Here is an 18,293-nt window from a genome sequence, read left to right as displayed (position 1 = left end):
TCAACAGATGAAGATTAACTTCTTCTGGAACTAGATGGGGAAATCATCTGGCTGCTGGCACCCTTGAATACCTGGATTCTGAAATCTTTCCGAGATTAGAATCCAGCCTGTACACAACCCATGCATTTGTGAGACTAACATCAATGAGATATGCAAACAGAAACTGGTACCACCTATTGGACTTCACGTGGGTGTGGTAGAGGTGTACCAGCATGTCACTCTTATCAATGCCTCCCATGTTGGCATTGTAACTTTTGAAGATAGCTGGACAGCTCACTGGCTCCTTCATCTTGGACTCTCTGCAGTATCTGATGACTGAAGACATTGGCTCCACCATCATGTCTGTTGATGGCAGACTATTTTGTTGTCCTTCCACCCGATGGCCAGTATGCCATCATCGCTGGTACTGTAGTCACAAATATCACGAGGGAGAGCCTTTTTCATCCATCTCCTTGATGGACTTGAGTGAAGGTGTTTACCCTGTGTACCGCAATTGTGGTCTAGAAGGTACCACACCAACCTACGGCTGGTGAAACATTTGTCAGCAAAGATGGCTGTGGTAGTGGGGGGAGAGGACATAGTATTGGACAGGTCAACTTTGTGCCAGGTGGTTGGCCTGATGCTGACTTACTGGGTTTGCTTGGCTCCTGGGTGGTGCTCGCTGCCCATTATCCTCATCGTCCTCACTGTCTTCACTGTAATTCTCACTGCCACTGTCCTGAAGCACCTCCACTGCAGGCTGGATGCATTTATTCTTGGCACAGAGGCCTCGGTCACTTGGGGCTGGAATGTCCTGGTTGTTGTCATCTTCCTCATCATCATCATCATCATCACAATCATCATCATTGATGATGATTATGATGATCACTGATGACAGCAGGGTATTTTTTTGGAATCCAGAGCAAAAGAAGAGTCTGATGCACCCCAGGTCTCTCCTGATTGGAAAAGGTCACAGTAGTGGGATTTGTGATCTGGGCTGATATCTTCTGAATGACTGAGTGAGGAACACTTGTTTCTTAGCTTTACTCAGGGACAGGAAGGAGGCCAAAAGCAGTGTGCAGAAGTTACCAAAAACAGTCACTTGTACAACGAAGGGTTTAAAGGTGCATAGTGTAAGTTTTGAAGTTAAATATTTTTTATTTTCTTATCCTTACTGCAGTTGTCTCTTTAGGCGGATCCATCTGGGCGTGTGCATGGGTGTGACGCGCTGCACCTGATCGTTCATCTAGCTACTTTGTTCAGTCTCCACTGTAATCGACACACTAGCAAGAGAACATGCGCTAACTTCAAAATTTGTAACTTTCTTACCTCAGATGACCACGCCTCTAAACAAAAGAACTGTGCAGTTGCAGCAGCAGATGCTTTTCCTCTTCTCCCATGCATGTGCACAACACTGATGTCATAACAACTTGTCGCCAGAGGGGGGAAACTTCTCCAAAAATGCGGGAACTTGTGCTATGCCCCTTAAATTTAAATTCTGTTGTGCAATATTTAGCGTGTCAATCTATAAGTTTGTTTCAAATGCACCCAACTGTGAGTTACACAGTTTCTATAGATAGACTCAAGCAAACAGTTTCACCGTACTTTACCAGTCAAAAGTATGGACTCAATGTCTTATTCAATGGCTTGTCTGTATTTTTATAACTACCTCTGGGAACTCTTTCAAGACCGTTGGAAAACCATTTCAGGTGACTAAACTTATAGGGGTTGTATCTGCAATGTAGAATGTCATAGAAATAAGGTAAAGCCATTGAATGACAAAGGTAATTCCGAACTTTGGACTGGCAATGTATAACTTTTCAGCAGAGCACCTGTTATTGCGCTTAGAACTAGAAACGGAATAAACAATCTTTTGCCCCTCTGTGGGGAAATTCAGGCATACCAGCAGCAACGTGAAAGGCAAATGGAAGCATACAGATGTACAAAAAGGTAAAAACACTAAACCAGAGTAAGAATTAGGGACAGAATATGAAACAACACTATATAATTATCAAAAAATAGCCTACTCAGATTAATTAAATGTGCTGATGAATACGGTGTTTTAAAAATGTTATAATCGTGCATGTGTATTAACACCAACATATTATATGAAAGAAGGAAAAATCTTTACAAAAACAGCAAGGATGTAAACACTTATCGAGTATGTTGGGAGCAGTGATGGTTATGATGTCCAACAGCTGCTGGAAGGAAGAATCTGTGATTATGCTCCTTTGTTCATTTTAGGTGCAGCAGTCTGTCAGTGAATGTGTTTTCCAGTTGTGCAACAGCTTCATGTTTTTTGATTGGTAGATCGAAAAGATTGGTGGATGCAGACTGGTCACCTGGATGCATACAGTCCATAATTTCATCTCACTGTTGTCTGTGCACCCTTGTAATTACTCTGAGCCTTTGCATCATCCAGAAGATTGTAGGGGTGAACTGTTGTTTTAGTTTGGTCCCAGTTTTCTCCTCTTTATTTTAGTCAGGGGGGTAAGTTGTTGGCATTTTGTTTATTTACCGTCTCTAGGTCAGTTTGATTAACATTTCAACTAGTTTCCTTTTTTTGTTGTTTGAAAGCTCATCCTGAAGTCACACACAGCTCCTCCTCTCTATGTAAAAACCTTAAACGAATAACATGTTAGTAAAACATTTTAACCGTTCAACTTTCTGCTGTGGCTTCTTGATGTCCGATGAGGATGGATCATCTTTGTCTTGTGATCCGGCCACCCCTAGACAGGTGATAGCAAGCTGTTTGCTTTTTAATAGGAATGGGATTGAAATTAAGTAATAAAAATATAGCCTATTATAGCAACATTAAGATTCAAATGAGTATTTTCCAATGTTTTCAGTTATTGTATGGAAACAAAATACTATCTTCAGTAATTAGCTTGCTCTTTAGAAGTATTTGTTAGATTTTCTACCCTCTATCTGGACCATTTCCTCTGTTTTTCAAGGAGAAAAAAAAGTACACTGTGGTTAGGTAACGGAAACCCAGCAAGATTGTGTTGTTTTGCCAGTAAGAACATGACTATGCGTTGAATTGGAGCACACATGGAAATAACCACACGTTCACGATTAACCTGCAAGATATACAACCACACACTAGCATGCCTCTTAGCAAATTGATGTCATCAAACCCCACTCAGGCTTGAACTTTTGTTGCAATGAGAATGTGTTACAGACGAGATGAGTCACCAACTCTTTGATTGATAAATTGAAATTACTGAAAGATTGAAAAATATCTTAAATCCTAAACAAGCAGAGTTTTTGCTTCAGTGTTACTTCACTCTAAGGGTAAAATACTATACTTGAAGTAATTACTTTGAATTGGAGGGATGGTTCACCAAACTTTGTCGTTCTTAGGGTAGCAAATTTACACAAGTTTTAAATCTCCCTTATGCGCATTTCTGGCTCCTGCACACTCATGTGGTTTCATTTGTGGGAATTTTGCTATATACTATATTCTTTTTACCAGTTTTTCTTGCTAGAAGAAGCAAAATGTCAGATTTCTGCAAAAAACTGGTATGATATTCTATACTTCTCTATACCAATAAAAACTTATATGGGCGATTACATATGTTTTGTGCTAACCCTATTCATCTCTGACATTAGTCCATCCAAAATGACTAAACCGATGTGATGCACATGAATGTGGTTGCAACGCATATTCTTCTGAGAAACTGAAGTCTCATCAATGCAGCATTGTGAATCCTCATTGAGAGAAAATTTCCCATAAACCATTTTTTTGTTTTGTAGAAACAACAAAAACTGCTGATGATGTCTTTCTGGGGACTCAAGCACATAATTTGTAATTTAAGACCCTTGATTGAGAATGCCCCTGCTTTGCAAAGATTTATTCCGCTAGTTTTGGGGGAAAACACGCCAAATGAAAGAAAGGGATTGTATGCATAATCTGTCCGAGTGCCCAAGAAACTAATAGTTTTTTTTAGCACTGCGGATAACGTGTTAACATTGAGTCAAATATATGCATGTTATAAAAACATATTCGACACTGCCTCCATAAGACTAAAGAACCTATATTGAACCTCACAGTATTTAGTGTTTTTGACCCAAGATAAAGGATTAGACAAATTAAGGTATTGGTATGATATTGTGGTTGAAATATTTAACATCATAGTGTATCACTGGATATGGACATTTAAAGAAATAAAAACTATATATGTCCTCCACATAAAATCTATTTCTTTAAACCAGTTCCCTTCTGACTTTTTTTTCCAGCTCATTCACACAATTTTCGATGTGAAGTCAGTCATACCTCTATGAACAGGATGTGTTTTGAATTATGTTTACGACAGCTGCAACCTATATCTGGAAGAATGAGGTTAGCCTAAGCTTATCTGTTAACTAAGCAGAATATGTTAATCTGAAGAAAAAAACTAAGCAAGTCCACTTGGTAACACTTGTAATATGGGGGGAAAAAATACTATAGATATGTATTTAAACAGATATGAATCAGGCATTAACAAGCATACAACGTCAGTAAGAAAAAACCTTTTTATTGTCTAACATCTTAATAAGCATGACTTTCATATACTTAAAACCAATTATATAAAGTTATAATAACAAAAATAATAACTTGGTGTTTTCAAGCATTGTGTACTCATTGTTTTTTAATGCAGCATGTGAGTTAACTTATGATTTTATTTAGTCGTGTAATGTTTTTAATTTTTTTAACATCTGGGAAAGTCAAACAGGCAACAGGCATAGAATAGCCTACTTACGTTTTATTTTCTTCATTGTCTTCCTCTTCTGATTAAATCTCCAACCCATAGACAGAGGCACAGCATTGAGTTGTTCTTTAGGTAATTGGGAAGTCCAAATCGTCCTTGTAGTTTTATTTACACAGAAACCTGAAACTACAGAGATCAGAACCACATAACCTCAAAGCTGAGTGCTCTTAGCGCCTCCTGGCCTTACAAAAGCACATAAAAACATGTAATTACTGTTTGCGTGAAAAGTAAACAGCATGCATTCTATGTCTGGCTGATGAGATTAATCCGACCTTCTGAGTTAGAGATCCGGGAGTCAGTTTTGATTGTGTTCAGGTGTCGTGCCAAAGTTATCCCCCACAGTATTTGCATTTCCTGTGTCAGGAGTTGAGGACGTAGGGATCCAGTTGGGAGCGCTGCAATCAATGCTTGCTGCAAAGTAGGGGAGAGCAGGGACAGTTACAAACATTTTTTAGTCAGAGATGGTTTGGATTAGACAAACCACATTTTTATGCAATAAACTTACATCTGTCTGTTAATAGTCAAAATCATTTAAATTGTGTTTTCTAGGAGTCATACATTGCTCTGATTTTGTCTTGTGCTCCTGTGATAATATTCTTCCCTCTATGCAATAGTCATCGTAGTCTTGTTGGCATATCCGACTATTGTGTATGAAAGGTTGTAGCACATACTTGTCTGCTTGTCTGTTTTTCTGTGTACGGCATGTTTGGCTGGGTTGCTGCATTGAATGTCCCTCTGTGGAATTAATAAAGTTTTTCTAATTCCGAATCCAAAGTTGACTTAAGAAAGTATATTTTTCACAATTCGCATCTGAATGCAACCCACTCCGGGCCCGGGAACATTTGCAACATTGCTTGGGCATGGTGGCAATATGCAATATAATCTATTTCACTGTTAATAAATAGTTATGCATTGTATTTTATATTTTTTTTATTTAAAAAATCTATGATAATTATATTGCAGTGTTATTGGCTTTAATCGGGTATCTCTCTCTCTCTCTTTCTCTCTCTCTCTCTCTCTCTCTCTCTCTCTCTCTCTCTCTCTCTGTGTATATATATATATATATATATATATATATATATATATATATATATATATGATGAGTAGGCCTTATATGCTGATGTCAAAGATTCAAAAGTATATAAATATAATACAATCGGCTTTCAGGAGGAATGGGACAATTTGTGAGCCAATTAACTTCTATTTTCTCAATTGTTGGTACATGCATTCGTTAGTATTATATTTGTTTTTATATGATTAGACCATTCACTGCATCCTCCTCAGCAGATAAACACATGGTTTTAAAAAGGCACAGACACATGCATGCATGCATGCATGCACAGACACAGACACATACTTTAAACCACCTGTTCCTTCTCTAACCTGATGAGCTGTTTATTTAAGAAAAACACTGATGAAAAGACCTTATGTGGTCTGATTTATATTAGGGGGGATGGTTGCAACAGCTGTTGCAATCGTCCCCTTTCCTGTTAGGCATGATAAAATCTCATGTACCGTCTCTTACCTCGCTCTACCGCTCCTGAAAAAAAATCAGCCAAATCCACTCTGGTCTTATTTCTTTCTGCTGAGGCCTTCCTCTTCTTTCAGACATGAACGTGGTTTGCTTCTTGCGACTCTCAACCATGTTCAAAGTATACAGTGAGAGCAGCGGAGCTACAATGAACGGCTAACCGCTAAGCTAAATGGATGCATAGAAGCTCCCACAGAGATAAAAACAATTTTTAAACCTCCTTTTTTTAAATACATAATGAACTGACTTCTTTCGGGACGGAAGGGCGATTTTACCCAGTATAATAAAAAGTGCTGTTGAACAGGATTACCAACTATAGCTTTAATCATTTTTTTTTGCAAGCAATGTTGATTCTTGCATTATGTAGGCACAGTGTGGGGAATGGATCAGGGTTACTATGAATCTGGGGTGGACACGAGACTTATCTTATCTTAACTACAGTGGAGCAAAAGAAATATTATTATTTTTCAACCACTGATTGTTCAAGTTCTCCTACTTAGAAATACGAGGGGTCTGTAATTAAAAATAAACATTTAAGCAAAACAACTGAGTTCATATGCATTTTTATCAAATTTCTAGCGAGACGTATGGATATTAGATTCATAATCTTTGTTCAGTGATATTAAATAACCTTTCCTTTATTAGTTTCGCAGAGGTTTTTCTCAGAAAGATGTGAGGAAGTGACATTTCCTACGTAAGCCACCAAACATCACCGAGATTCCAGTACATATGACAACAACATTTAAGCAAAACACCCACAGTTATATGCATTTTCTGATATCTCTAGCAAAACATTTACATAATATATTTGTAATCCTCGTTCAGTGGAGATAGACAAGCTTTCATTTATTAGTTTCACTGAAGGTCTCAGTGTCACGTGTTCTCTCTGACCAAAAGCAGGGTGCGTTCCATTTGCTCTACTATATCCATCTGCCGAACTTGGAAAGAGGGAAATGAAACATTTGAAGACAGGAACTGCAATTCTTTACATTTCTATGACATTTCTAGCAAAAGTATGCATAAAATTCCCATGATATAATTTAAAGAAGTGTAGATGATATTTCGTTTAGTAGTTTGCCTAAGCCCAACCCTATGCCAAACCCATTTGTTAAGGCTTTTTTTTTAATAGAGGCTGCCATCTTTTTTGTCTTCAAAACATTGAAAATACTGAAAATTACAAGAAATACAGATCGACAATCTATTCAAGAGACATCAAGAACATTAATCATAAAACAATGATCACACAAAGTGCCAGTGGGGTACATAACTCAGTTTTTACAGAAGCTTTTTTAAGGACCTGAGTGAAGTTGCCCCCCCCCCCCCCCCCACCACCCTCTTCAAATCAGACGAAATTGGTGTCAAACGTTTGTGCTACGTTTGTGCTGGTTTGTGCAGCAAAAATTTTCGTTTGTGCATTTAAAAGATATAAACAAATGTTTTTAGAGGTCATCAAAGGTCAACCAGCCCCCCCACCTTCTTCAAATTAGACGAAATTGATGTCAATCAACTCAACTCCGTTTGTGCTGGTTTGTGCAGCAAAAAGTTTCGTTTGTGCTGCTTTCGTTTTGAAGATATTAATGAAAAGGTAAAGGTCAAAAGGTCAACCAGCCCCCCCACCTTCTTCAAATTAGACAAAAGTGGTGTCAAACGTTTGTGCTACGTTTGTGCTGGTTTGTGCAGCAAAAATGTTCGTTTGTGCCGCTATCATTTTTTTCCAGGTTAAAATTAAATTATTGTTATTCATAGGTTAGCAACTTATAATTTGTATGAAATTCACATTTTCAGCATGAACAGATGTTTACTGACCTTTGATGACCTCTACAACTTATTAATATCATTAAAATGATAGTAGTGCTGAGTACTTGACATGAGGCAGTTTATGACCTCCCTGTCTCCCCATGAACTTTTTAGAACTTTCACCTCTCATGCAGCCCAGCTCACACTCCACCTCCTCTTTAGTTCCACCTGTCGTTTCTAATTATCCAGGACTCAGTACACCTGCCAACACCTCTTCTTAAACCCCCCTTAGTCTGCTCTTCCCCGCTGGTCAAAATCAGAATTCAAACTGCTGAAAGTACTGTAAATATAAGAATATTACATACTGTTCAATAAATGATAAGCTTTTTAATTAAGAGTCATTTTCATTTTACGGTCCTTTTATGGGGGCAGCCACCTTGGTGAAGAACAGTACTGCCTCCTCCCAGTTTGTGACGTCAGGTCGCGGTATTGGCTGTAGAGCAAGTCCCAATGCCCTATCTGTCCCCTTGTAAGTAAATATCCATTTTCATGCCAAACTATGTTTTAACCCCTTATACAAAGATAGACATGATATTAAGCATTTCAATTTAAATTAATACTAATTTTACATTTTAGAGACATAAAAAGACAACAAATAAGCATTAAATACGTTTTATGGGTTGGGTTCTGCAATGTTATCAGGGAGTAAAAACTCATCTTTAGAACCAATCTCTGCTCAAAATGGTGATCTGCACCGCCTAATCTACTTTCAGCAGTTATCATCAGTTATTGCAACCGTAAACTGCAGAAAATACGGCCAGATCGGCTCCTTCTGAGTTCACTCTGCTCCTGTCAGGATGAGCTGCAACATGTTATGAGGCGGAGGGATATTTCAACGTCACTTAGTTTAGAGCCAAAACAAGCAACTTCATTTTCAGAAACAGGCCCAAAGAAACCTGTAACCCGCAACTCATGAAATTTACAAGCGACTGTAAAAAAAATTAGACCAAAGTCACATAAAATAAGAGGGCTTCACAACAGTGAGCATCCTTTCAGAGTGTGTCGTATCACTCCGCCATTATTGCCCATATACAGTGATTGAGACGACAATTTATGCTTTTATTTTCTTATTGATAAACCCTAAATTCATTAAATCACCACGAACGTTTAATTTTAGGTATAGCTAATGATCCCCTGATTTTTCCTCGTTGACCGGACTTCTCCTTTAAAATGAAAGCGGCACAAACAAAAAATTTTGCTGTACAAACCAGCACAAACGGAGTTGAGTTGATTGACATCAATTTCGTCTAATTTGAAGAAGGTGGGGGGGCTGGTTGACCTTTGATGACCTCTAAAAACATTTGTTTATATCTTTAAAATGATAGCGGCACAAACGAACATTTTTGCTGCACAAACCAGCACAAACGTAGCACAAACATTTGACACCAATTTTGTCTAATTTGAAGAAGGTGGGGGGGCTGTTTGACCTTTTGACCTTTGCCTTTTCATTAATATCTTCAAAACGAAAGCAGCACAAACGAAAATTTTTGCTGCACAAACCAGCACAAACGGAGTTGAGTTGATTGACATCAATTTCGTCTAATTTGAAGAAGGTGGGGGGGGGGGGGCTGGTTGACCTTTGATGACCTCTAAAAACATTTGTTTATATCTTTAAAATGATAGCGGCACAAACGAAAATTTTTGCTGCACAAACCAGCACAAACGTAGCACAAACGTTTGACACCAATTTCGTCTGATTTGAAGAGGGTGGGGGGGGCAACTTCACTCAGGTTTTTTACCTAGATGTATCTTCTTTCTTGTGCCATTTAACACACTGTTGCATGTAAACCAGAAGTTCTGATAAACAAAATACGATGTGCAGCATCAACTGGCAAGTCTCTAAGTTAATGCCTTCCTTTATCTTCATTTTCCCATAGTTCCCACCATATCTTAAGGACTTTGTTATGCTGAAAGATTTTCAGTTTTGCTCAAAGTGATCTTTAAGTTGACCACAACCGTCTTGATGTCGTGTTTGACTAAAATATCTGCCGCTTCATCACCTTTTCCACCTACATGTGCTGGAATCCATACAAACCTAACATAAACATTTTTACTACTTATGTGGAATAATATGTGATGTGTTTTAAACACTAGATCACCTCTACAAGATTTAAATGATTTAATGCTCAATAATGCGGCTTGACTGGCAGATGCAACAATAACTTTTTTTATTTCCCCATAATCATTGAGAAGTAACCACTTTACAGCTAGTGCAATGGCAGCCAGTTCAATAGTATACACTCCAAGATAGTCAGCTGTTCTGTAGGCCCAGATCTGACTCAGATCGTCGATGTGCGTTTCCGTCACACAATGATGTTGGAGTTAAAGGATGTCTGAAATCATAATATATTTGTAAACTTCGTGGAACCACTGAGAAAGACAAGAACTAAAATGGTTCTGTGCAATCTGCTCATTAGGGTTCCAAGCCCGCAGCGCAGGCGAACGGCTATGCCGTTCGTCTGCTCTGTGAGCAGAGAACCCTATTGTTTTTCTAGTGTTTTTAAATTATTTATTATTATTATTATTATTATTATTATTACGGGTAATTATTATTCTCCGCTAAAACGCGTTGGGCGGCCCATGCGGATTTGTAACGAATCCATTGAATCAGGTATCCAAGTACAGAATGTGCACCGCTACTCAAACCCAAAAATTCAGACCCCTCAACAACTAGGGGGCGCTATAATAAAGGACAATGCGTTTACGCCTGTAACCACCAAACTACTGGTCCTACACTCAAAAACTTGATGGCACTTTGTTTATTGGATGATTCTGCAAAATAAAGAGAATTGGCACACTCTTCGTTTCCCAGCTAGTTTTCGCGCTACATGGCTACAAAGGTTAAACCTTTCTTGTTAAACTCCTCCAACATTTTTTGTGCAATCCGCACAAAACTTTATATATAAGTGTGTCATGGACAAATAAAAAAAGTTATCGCGGCGGATTTTTGAATTTTGACTTTTTCGAAAAGTAACGCTAAAATAAGTGATTGTTAGCGAGCTAGCTCTAAATGTAATTGCTGATTATTCTAAAACCATAACAGATTTTGACATGTCCTTCATAACCCATAGTCCAAATAAGATTTTGCACATATGACCCGCATTTGAGGATCGTCCATCACTAGGGGGCGCTGTGATGTCAAGAAATCTACTATGCAAGAATGGCTGATCGGATTTTTACAAAACCTTCTTCATTCCCTTCTAGACATTGCCCTTAACTAAAGTATTAAATATGGTAATGATTGAAACAAGTGGGCGGGGCCTATTTCCAAAAGTGTGAAAAAAACTTGAAAACTTCAAAAATTCACCTAAAATCACTTGTGTGGTGTAACAAGCTCAGATTTTAAGGATGTATTCCTTGAATAAGGTGCAACAATTCTCTCACTGCATGTATTCCAGTTTTTGAAAGTTGCACACTCTGTTTTTTTAAAAGTTTGTAAAATGGAGAAATCAATGTATTTTCCACAAATATTGGTCAATGCCAATAAAAATGGCCTCTATCTGTAAAGCACAGCCAGAATAACCATGTCTTTCAGTTTGATAAAAATCCAGGCGATTTTGACCAATTTACAAGATTTTAAAAATTAATGATACAAGATTATAAAGTTTAATTTTTTCTTTCTCTGAATCCATTTTTTTAATGACCATCAAAAAAATTGTGTGGTTAGATAAAACACTCTTGGACATTCATGAATATTTTCAGAATTTTAGAGCAAACCGTTGATTTAAAATAAATATTTATTTAGATAGTTTGACAAAAACCTATTGTAAAGAGCTTTTCAGAAAATGAAGCAAGGGCTCCATCTCGTGGCTTGTTTTTGCAACTACAACAACTCTTACCATTAATAGTCTAAGTAAGGGGTATTCAATTAAAACTTAGATGTCCACTTCAATAATTTTGTATGTATCCATGTATGTATCCATGTATCCATATCTATCTATCTATCTATCTATCTATCTATATATATATATATATATATATATATATATATATATATATATATTATATATATTTACACTAATGCTTTAAAAAATTCCAGCAGAGGACCGCATTTGATCATGAATGGATCTCTACAAACACACACACATCGGACACACGCGACTTTGGGCTTCTTTTTTCTAAAAGCGCTTCTAAATTTCATGAGTCACGGGTTGCGTTTTTTTTGGGCAGGTTTCTGAAAGTGAAATCGCTTATTTGGGGTCTTAAATAAGTGACGAAATAGGGGTTATTAAGTGGCCTGCCTGCACTACATTTGAGTGTATCCAGCTGAAATATCCCTCCGCCATAGGAGCCGACGGTAGTAAAGGCAGACAGAGCAACTCTGCACGTATTTTCTGCAGTTTACGGTGCAATAACCGGTGATAACTGCTGAAAGTAGATTACTTGGTGCAGATCACCATTTTAAGCAGAGATTGGTTCTGAAGATGAGCTTTTACACGTTGATAACATTGCAGAAACCCAACCCATAAACCGTTCTTTAATGCTTATTAATTTGTTGTCTCTGTATTTGACAACCCAGGGATGAATCACGTTTCCAAACGAAGGACCTGGAGTTACTAACAGTTGCTAAACAGTCTCATTCAGGGTATTAAGCTCCTGCCCAGTTGCAAGCAAAGTGTAAGGCTGGAATGACCTGGAGATTTAAAACCTTTTTCCAGGCTTAAACTCTATGAATATGGATAGAAACAGCAAGCAAAAATATTCAAAGAAATTATTGTTGTTGGTGTGAAAGCTCAGAATTAGATGTGTGTGTGTGTGTGTGAGAGAGAGAGTGAAGAAATGAACAAAACTTATGACTTTATCGAAATGTTCAATTTTTAATAATTTATATGTATGCATAATACCTTTTGTTTAAGAGGCAAAAAAAAAATATATCGGCATGAAAACAGGTATTTACACATTTGTTTACACATGGTGTAAACATCAGGGTATCATGATTACTCATATAGCCATTATAGTCCAGAGTTTAACATTTGGCACCAGGATGTTTTCATACCAATTCTGAAAAGTGCTTGAAAAATAACAAAAATATTTTTTGTACAAGCATGTATTTTATTAGTGTCATTTATTGCAAAATTGCATATTAAAATGCCCAAATAGGCTATTACACTTTCAGAAATAAAAGGATAAAATATGCAATTAATTTGCGATTAATCTCGAGTTAACTATCGACATCATAGGATTAATCACAATTAAAATTTTTAATCGTTTGACAGCACTAATATTTATATATATATATATATATATATATATATATATATATATATATAGGATCACTCTTAACAGACTGTTCCTTCAGAGCCAAATCTGCGTGGAGGTCAACTAACTGTAAGCTAACTGACTCAGAAGTAAATCTATGGTTCAGCACTACAATACAAATATACAGTCAGTTTATCAACATCCCACTGTTAATTCTTCTAGTTCAAACATACTACATGTAAATTAAAATTATGACTGTTCATTAATATCAAACTAAACAGTACACATTTTAAACCTCGTTTACATCTTAGTTAAATAGCTTGAGGCTGTACATGTGTAAATTCCTACGTTGAGCGAGGTACTTGAACCCATCACACACGCAGTATTTGATCCAGTCCGACATTTCTCTGTGTTCAGCGCTGGGTTTCGTCCATACAATGGATGATGGAGAGTATTGGATGTAGAAGGATTTCATGCTCTTTGGTAAGGTGATAACTGTATTTCATCTCATGATTTACAAAGACTTGGAAGAGGATTAAAAAAACCTATGCTGTAATTTGTTAAATTACAGGTCATAGTTTCATAATTAAAAAGGATTTTATATTTTTGTTTTACATGGGTTAAAGATGATTCCGGTGTTTTGAGTTGGGAATTTTTTTTAAAGTGCATGTAAAACATTGCAATGGAAATGTGAGGAATGAAGAAAAAACAATGCTGTAAAAATTGATAAAGTGAGTTTATTTAGCTGAATGCAATAATAATATTATCGTGTGCAGGCTAGGTTTTTTTGTTGTTGCTGATCAAAAAGCTGGATCAGACTACTGGATCAGATTCCATGGATTCTCTCTGAAAGGACATGGCGAGCCTGTGCCCCAAGCAGAACTGAACCTCCATTGACAAACTTCATTCTTCTTACTGACATGAACTTGCCAGTGGTAACAACACAAACCACTGAACAAAGAAAAGAAAAAAAACAACTGAACTTGCAACATAACTTGACTTGACTGACGACTGAAATATATTATATATAGTCACAGAGGGTGTTGGGGTAGCTGGGGCTGAGTTCTTCCTGAAGTCCACAACCATCTCCACTATTTTTACAGCGTTGAGTTCTAAGTTGTTCTCCCTGCACCAGGTCACCAGATGGTCACCCTCCCACCTGTAGGCGGACTCGTCACCATCAGAGATAAATCCCATGAGAGTGGTGTCGTGCGCAAACTTCAGAAGCTTGACAACCGTTGTTTTCCACCAGTCGGACGTGCTGCCGCCTCGAGACCACACAGAGAGACAGCTGGTCAGAATGCTCTCTTATGGTACTTGTGTAGAGGGTTGTGAGGATGGGCGGGGGCAGTTGGGCTCTCCTCATCCTCCACAGGAAGTACAAGCGCTTCTGTGCCCTCCTCACCAGATGTGGTGTTCACAGAGCAGGTGAGGTTGTCCGTGATGTGCACCCTGATGAATTTGGTGCTGCTAACCACCTCCACAGCTGAGCTGTTGATGAGTTTGTGTCATCTGCGAACTTCATGATGTGATTGGGGGTGAACCTGGGAGTGCAGTCGTGTGTCATCAGAGTAAACAACAGGGGGCTGCAGACGCAGCCCTAGGGGGAGCCCGTGCTGAGGGTGATGACATCAGAGGTGGTCTGTCAGACCCGGACTGACAGCGGTCAGGAGGTGAGGAAGTGTTGAGGGGTGTACTGAAGCCCAGATGTTCCAGTTTTTCCACCAGATGCTGTGGGATGAGGGTGTTGAACGCTAAAGTCCAGGAACATGCTCAATGGGGGCGCGGCATAGGTGGGCTTGGATGAGGGTGTTGAATGCTGAAGTCCAGGAATATGCTCAAAGGGGGCGGTGCGTGGGCTTGGAACCCGTTAATAACTGCTTGCAGTTCTAGTATTCCTTTTGACGCTTAACAAAATCATTGTTCAGTCGGATGCGCTATCTTGCAATAAAGGTGAGAAAAATAACCTTTTGGTTATTTTAGAGTTTTAAAAACTTCTCCTTCTTCTGTGTAATGCTGTATTTTAAATTAGTAATTTTCCTGCAGTGATTTAGTATTTTTTTTTTTAAATCATTATTAAAGTGTTGTTTTTCTTCCACCATGTGACATATGTAGGTGAGCGAGTGGTTGAATCTCGAGGAAGAACAGAATGTGTGCCGTGCGAGGATGGATATTTTCAGGCAACAGCGAAATCTAGTAGAAGCTGTAGTGCATGTACAAGTTGTGATGAAGGTAGGAGTCAACGCTTGTCTAAGATGTACTGAAAAACCTGTTCCATAAACAGCAACCGATGAATCCACTGAATCAATAGATCTGAAAATGAAGTGAATATTGACAGGAATTTGAGAGTCTTCTGCTCTTTAGTTACTTTGAAGTACTTTTTGTAAATAAAAACAACGGGTCTATAGTTGAAATCTTTGAAATCAGAGTTTTTTTTTTGTTTTGATTTACAGAATCAGGGAGTTTTGTCAAAGAGAACTGCACCAAGTATACCGACACAGTATGTGGATGCCGTGAAGGATTTGTTCACCACTCAAGTGATTATGCCATCTGTAAATGTGACAAAGGATCTGGACTTAAAGATGGAGGTAAAGTATAGAATATAACAAGATTTTAGCTCTTATTATCCAAGTCAAAGGCTAAAAAAAAAATATTTTTCTACTGCCAGTTTGCTCAAGATGTGAAGAAGGATATTTCAGCACAGATATTGATTCATCCTGTCAAAAATGGAAAGAGTATGACCTATTTTTCTTCTCCATCTGCTTCAATTATGTAAATGTTCACTGTTTTACACGTAAATCTCACGCACACATTTAACTAAAACAAGTTGTTGTATTCTTCTCTATTTTATCCCAGCTGTAAATCCCCAGGCATTAAAAAGGCTGGAACTGAGACCTCTGATGTCATCTGTAATGAGGAGCTGAATGGTGGTCACACCACTACATCCCCCACGTCAATCAACATATAAAGTCACCTTGGACCGAGCAGAGGCAGCTCATTCAGTCTCTATACTGGGATAAGCTGCTAGCATGTTTGCAGCCTCTCTGCTGTACAGATGGTTATCCTTTTTAACTCAGAATCAAGCAATATAATCACTATTGTAGTAAATGTCTACAATGCTATGCATTTTGTTGAACGATGAAGTCGTTATTTTTGGATCTTTGGTAATATTTAGTCATTGTGAATTAATCCAGTTTCATAATAAAATGGGTCCTAAATGTTTTTATTGATCATACTTACATTTATAATGCAGCCAAGGATTCTTTGTGTCAGAGGCCAGTTGTGGATACTCTACCCCGAGCCCTAAGGTGAAGCTTTCCTTTGAAGCCAAATCCTCATGTGATATGTCAGAGAGTCATCATCGGAGCAGTTTCATATAAATCTTTTAAGTCCTCCAAATGTCGTTTGTTCAAAATCACCTGTATTGTAACATTCAAGTGCATCAAGAATTTGCTGTAATTAAATAAGGTGTTTTGTTTTTGTTTTTTACCTGAGATGGCAAGTGTGCAGCTATGCTCTTATCACTTCTGTTGCTTTTACAGTAATTCAAATTGAGTTTAATTATTTTCTGTGTTGTTTTTTTTTTGTGATTTGCATTTGCAAAGAAGATCAAAGGCAGTAATGTTCTATATTTGAAAAAACTACAGTGTTTCCAACCGGTCTCAGACAATATTTTCAAGGCCAAATAAATTACAGATTGAGCCCAAAACCAGGAATAAAAAAAACTTCTCAAGCTCTCAATCATGGACGGATGGATGGATATGGACAGGAAATTCAAGAATAAAATAAAAAAAATTACGCTTACTTGAACTGATAGCAGTAGCTACCATAAGTGTTTGGTTGATACAAAATTAGCTCAGTGTTTTACCAATATTTTCATTTCTCTTCTTATTGCAACTGTTTTCAAAGCATTAAAATTGAGAAGCTATTTTAAGTTGGCAAGTTATTGAAATAAATTGAGAAGTTGTTGGTAATAAAGAGAAACACATTGATAGATACTGTATTATTGTTTTTTGTGTGTGTGTGATGCGGGGGGGTCATGTCCGAGTTGAACACAACCCCACTCTGTTAGATTATTTTAGAGTCGGGTGTACTGGTTAACAGACAAGCATACAACAGAAATATCAGCAATCATATGAAAATAGTTTGTTTTTAACAGAAGGCCACTGTACCAGTGTCTTCACAGCTGCAAATGGTATTAATCAGAGTTCAACCGTGGGTTTTCTGATGCCATGATAATGTCATTCTCAGATTTCTTTAGATGATATATAAACTTTTGCATGAGGTTTCTCAGCACAGTCTGCAGAGTGTTGACTCCTGCTTTCACAAACACTTGCACTGCATCCTCACTGTCTTTGCAGAAGTGCTCTCCGTACATCATTGTAGACAACCTGAAGTATTTTCAGACTTGTCTTCTTTAGTATTATTGTGTATTTGTACTTTTGAGTAAGATCATATTTTTCATATTTTACTAGTAAAGTGAGGACTTTCATATAAAGTGAGGATGTTTTCTTGGTCCTCTCTTTTCTTCTAGGCTAGGGTTTAGGTCTAGGACTGAGGTGTCATTTAGGTTTAAGTTAGGGCTAGGTACATACTGGTAAAGGCTAGGTTTAGGGTTAGGATCAGGGCAAGGCCACAGAAAGGGTTGAAAAGGAATGGAAGTGAAGGCTCAGTCCTCAATGTGCATTTTAAACAAGGTTATGTGTTTTTAGTGATGTTGCCACTGTGTCCTGTAGGCGGTGCTGTAACAACATCCCCATGGAATATTTACATGCTAAGATAAAGACAGTCCAGTTGCGCGTTATGTTCCAGAATGCAATGTCAAAGTAAATAACAGAATAAATGATGAATTGTCAGCATTTACCGGAGAAATGTTAGAAAAATTGCTGGATTTGCAATGAATAGAGGAAGTGAGACCATTAAGATCAATTATCTGTTCAGATTCAAGTTCATCACTTACCAATATACACAATTATTTTTTTTAAAAGTAGACATTTTGATTGAAATACAGCAATTACTGTATCAAATTCAAATGA

At 37.7% G+C, this 18,293-nt stretch overlaps 1 protein-coding gene and 1 long non-coding RNA gene across 2 annotated transcripts; one reads left to right on the top strand and one right to left on the bottom strand.

The window, feature by feature from the left end:
• Positions 1-4,541: 4,541 nt before the first annotated feature.
• On the bottom strand, positions 4,542-8,128 carry LOC110369181. Its single transcript, XR_002428786.2, has 3 exons — positions 8,068-8,128; positions 5,003-5,141; positions 4,542-4,856 (listed from the first exon to the last, which is right to left on the bottom strand). It is a non-coding gene; the product is annotated as an uncharacterized LOC110369181 (long non-coding RNA).
• A 380-nt stretch (positions 8,129-8,508) lies between these two features.
• LOC118567255 (tumor necrosis factor receptor superfamily member 4-like) lies at positions 8,509-16,374 on the top strand. Its single transcript, XM_036151944.1, has 6 exons — positions 8,509-8,527; positions 15,151-15,210; positions 15,373-15,489; positions 15,711-15,845; positions 15,926-15,992; positions 16,114-16,374. The coding sequence occupies exons 1-6, from the start codon at positions 8,509-8,511 to the stop codon at positions 16,223-16,225; spliced, it is 510 nt and encodes a 169-aa protein (XP_036007837.1). The 3' UTR covers positions 16,226-16,374.
• Positions 16,375-18,293: the final 1,919 nt, after the last annotated feature.

The sequence above is a fragment of the Fundulus heteroclitus genome, chromosome 20 (assembly GCF_011125445.2).
Source record: "Fundulus heteroclitus isolate FHET01 chromosome 20, MU-UCD_Fhet_4.1, whole genome shotgun sequence".
Classification (NCBI taxonomy): Eukaryota; Metazoa; Chordata; class Actinopteri; order Cyprinodontiformes; family Fundulidae; genus Fundulus; species Fundulus heteroclitus.
Note: the sequence above shows the minus strand (reverse complement) of the source record. Positions and strands in the feature narration are given on the sequence as shown.

Excerpts from the sequence above, each read along its gene's own strand:
- LOC118567255 (XM_036151944.1), top strand. Across the intron at positions 15,490-15,710 it reads ATGTACAAGTTGTGATGAAG|AATCAGGGAGTTTTGTCAAA; the intron begins GTAGGAGTCAAC and ends TTTGATTTACAG. Across the intron at positions 15,846-15,925 it reads ATCTGGACTTAAAGATGGAG|TTTGCTCAAGATGTGAAGAA; the intron begins GTAAAGTATAGA and ends TTCTACTGCCAG.